The 3,629-nt window shown below is 37.8% G+C and overlaps 1 protein-coding gene across 1 annotated transcript; it reads left to right on the top strand.

The window, feature by feature from the left end:
• The first annotated feature begins 559 nt into the window (after nucleotides 1-559).
• LOC148103636 (uncharacterized) lies at nucleotides 560-2,657 on the top strand. The gene is made up of 2 exons (XM_087838168.1): nucleotides 560-589; nucleotides 1,842-2,657. Exons 1-2 carry the CDS (start codon nucleotides 560-562, stop codon nucleotides 2,655-2,657), a joined length of 846 nt encoding a protein of 281 aa, XP_087694294.1.
• The last annotated feature ends 972 nt before the right edge of the window (nucleotides 2,658-3,629 follow it).

Here is a 3,629-nt window from a genome sequence, read left to right as displayed (position 1 = left end):
GCTGTTTGTCATTGCTTCTTTCAATGAGAGGAGTAATATTTCTGGGTTCTAGGAGATATTTTGCCGTCTTGTGAAAGCTGAGTGAGTGAAGCTGAGATTAAAGTTAGAATAAATGTGATAAGCTCTCGTGTCGTCCTTACATACCTCCAAAATACCACTATATCCCCACTATGAAGACTTAAATTAGTCCTCAGAAAAACAGCATCACACACAGTAAATAAACATTAGATTTGAATGCTGTATTCAAATGGTGCTTGACTTATTATCTAATGAATTATATATGTAATGATAGAATAAACAGTTAAGCTGTGAAAAGCATATATAAATAGACATATATACACAAGGAGAACATAAATATGAGACATTCTGAGTCTTGGACATTGTGGATATTCTCTTTTTAACCCTTCATCAAAGATTATAGGTAAAAATCTGAGTATTACTCAGCAACAGTAATAGTACTTATAGGTTACTCCAGTCCTTTATAACTAACAGACCCTTGGGGTTTAGTTTTCCATGTTACTAAAAACAGATACAAGTGGCAAAAATGTACTTTCTCTGAATGGTGGCTGACCTCTCCGCTAGAGATACGGTGAGATGTTGACCACATCGAAAGGAGCCAGTTCAGGTGCTTCAGGCATCTGACTAGGGGGCCTTCTGGGAGAGGGTGTGTCCCACCAGAGGGAGGCTGCGGGGTAGAACCTGGACACAGTGAGAAGATTACATCTCATGAATAGTCTGGAAATGCCTCAGTGTTCTCCCTAATAACCTGAAGCCAGTGGCTGGAGATCTTTTATTTATTTTTTTATACTGATTCCAGATAAAAGTGTTTTAATCTGTGTTAACTATACATTAATTTATTATTCGATGGATGATCTACTTTTTTGCTTTCCTTTTTCTGTGATTAGATCACTTCCTTTATATGTTAGGTGCTTGTTGTTAATAGTGTTGTAAAAGCTAATTCAGTGACAATTTTGGAACTTTTTTTTCAGCATTACTCTCCCCACTTTGCTTTGGTCCAAGTCACAGCGCTGTTGTTTTATTACAGCTTTGAGCAGTAATCCTCACTAGATTAATTTAGGGAATCAGTTGATTTTTATTGATGAAGCAAACATAGTATATTCTGCCTGGACTCATAACTGCTCCCACTTGGCAACTATTGTGAAACAAGATAGTCTCTGATAAATCAGAGACAATTTACTGGGATTACAGAATTGTATAATTTCAAGGATAAGAGAAAAAAATGTGTTTTGAATTTGAGAATATTTATAGTCAGTGAGAGATGAACTTTTGTTTAAGTATCATTCAATTATTAACGTTTGCTTTGATTTATGTTTTTCCCAGTGTGGAAAAATCCACAATTTTATGACATTTTAGATAACAGAGGATAATGATAAGTTCTTTGTTTTTGTACTCCACCAGCCTGATAATAGGATGTTACGCGTGAGCAACACACTGGCATCTTATTTTTCTTAGTTTCTGGAAGTATTTTTTCTACTGTTACAAATTTCCTATGCATCACATTTTGATTTTTTTTTTTTTTTTAATGTTGGTTTACAATTAACATTCCATGTCAGAGTGTTTGTTGACAGAAAAAAACGATTTCAATGACCAGTCATTACTCCCACTATTACTCCCAAAGCTACACTAAGGGCTGTATTAAGCTACATTTTTGCCTGTCCCATCTGGCACTGTAGTAATCAGAATTCTTCTCTAACATTTCCTTAATAAGGTGCATTATAACTGTGAACTATCAGCACTTCCACTGTCTGTCCCACTGAGTGTTTCTTTTTCTCCTCAGATCTACATCATACAGTAGTTATGTCACTTAACTCCACCTCCAGCGATCTTCTGGACAATTCCTGCCCCATAAATCCCTCCAAATTGATTCCCTAATCGTCCTCCTCCTCACTGTCTTGGTTCTCGTCTTTTTTTCTGGTCACCAAAGATGGCGGCAGCGGCGCTTCTTTAAAACAGCGAGCCACTCTGACATCTTCACCTACCATATAGCTGCCATGGAGTTGATCTGGATCTTAGGGTGTTTGGTCATGTATTGTGGCACATACACTAATCACTCAGTGAGTGTGACAGTAGGATCATCTGCTTCTATTACTGCTTATTATGGAGAGATATTTTTCCACCTCCTGACCTGTGTAGAGCGTTATCTGGCTGTTGTTCATCCCATCACCTACATGAGTCTAAGAAATGCTCGTGGGGTCAGGATCAGAAACATCACCATCGGCTGTGCTTGGCTGCTGAGCTTTGGACTGATGGGTGTTGCACTCTTATTACCTCCTAACCACCAATCTGCCCCAACGTTCTGCCTTTTGGCTCCATCCATTATAATCATATCTTTCTGCAGCCTCTCTGTTCTCTTTGTTCTGATTCGCCCAGGGCCAGGGGAAGGGGGTGGGGAAAGGGAGATGGTTGACCAATCAAAGCTGAGAGCTTTCTACACTGTCACGGCTATAAGCTGTGCTGTGTGGCTATGGTTTGTTGGGTTGCTTGTATCAAATGCTCTTTACGACTCACCTCTGGTGAGCAGCACTGTGAAATGTTTGGTGTTAATGTGTCTCATCTGGTTTAACTTGCCCAGCTGTTTGGTGTTACCTCTGTTGTATCTGCATAGGGCAGGAAAACCCTGTTATAACAACAAGTAAAGACAAGTATTGAATACAGAGTTGAGTATAGCAGAGTATAAAGAGTTAAATGGTTTGAAAGAGTATAGTATGCTAAAACGTTTGAACAGTTTCAGTAGCGTTATTAATATAATACAGGGCCAAGTCCACACTTTAGATCCAGACGTAGACCCAAGAAAATTAAGAAACAAAAGAGAATAAGTCTTAAGTGGTAATTTAACGCACCTTTGTAAGCTTAAGTGACAGACCAGCTGTCAAAGGTAGGTGATTTCTATCATGATGTTTAGTGAATTCTTTTTAACAAGAGGTTTTGGAGTTGACACTGCCCTGTGTCTAAAAGATAATGATGATCAAACTGGTTTTTATTTTATTTTATTTATATTTAACAAAACTTTTTTTTATATATTTAACAAATGACACATTTATTCTGCATTTGTCCACACTGATGAAGTGTGACTGATCAGAGCTAATGCCAATGTGTTTAGACTGCCTTTTAAAGCAGGGGAACGATGGATGCAACACAGAATAAACGATTTGTTTTTCAAAAGTATACATTTCCAATACAGAATAACAGAAATCCAAATGACAGCAGAAATTGTCTTTATTATTCGTACAATGCTTGTTTTTGCTTTGTGTGTGTTATGACATGCATAGGTTCTTTCTCTTCAGCACCCTCTGCTGGTCATCGTGGGAATAATCGCCAGCTTATATTTTGGTAGGGTTTTTCTGTGTTCCTGTGAGTAGAGGAAACAGGAAGCTGGTTGCTTGTTAGCCTGCAGAATATCTTGTTGCTCTTTAAAACGTTTCTGCCTTGGAGAGTTATTGCTTGTGAGTATTAATGTACAACATGTTTACAAGTTTATTTGGTGCATTTCTATTACATAGATTTGTTTAGAAACCAGTTATTTCATCTGCTATGTTTATCTTTGAGGAAGCTAAACTCGCTAAGTTGTATTGTGATCAATACTGAGTCGCTGTTGATTACACATACTA

This window comes from Neolamprologus brichardi, chromosome 3 (assembly GCF_056152115.1).
Source record: "Neolamprologus brichardi isolate AB-2024 chromosome 3, ASM5615211v1, whole genome shotgun sequence".
In the NCBI taxonomy this organism is placed as follows: Eukaryota; Metazoa; Chordata; class Actinopteri; order Cichliformes; family Cichlidae; genus Neolamprologus; species Neolamprologus brichardi.
This window is presented reverse-complemented; position numbering and strand designations above follow the sequence as displayed.

Bases quoted from the DNA above. Each gene is read 5' to 3' on its own strand.
- LOC148103636 (XM_087838168.1), top strand. From the start codon at position 560: ATGGTGGCTGACCTCTCCGCTAGAGATACG. The intron at 590-1,841 runs GTGAGATGTTGA...CTCCACCTCCAG, and splicing joins ACCTCTCCGCTAGAGATACG to CGATCTTCTGGACAATTCCT.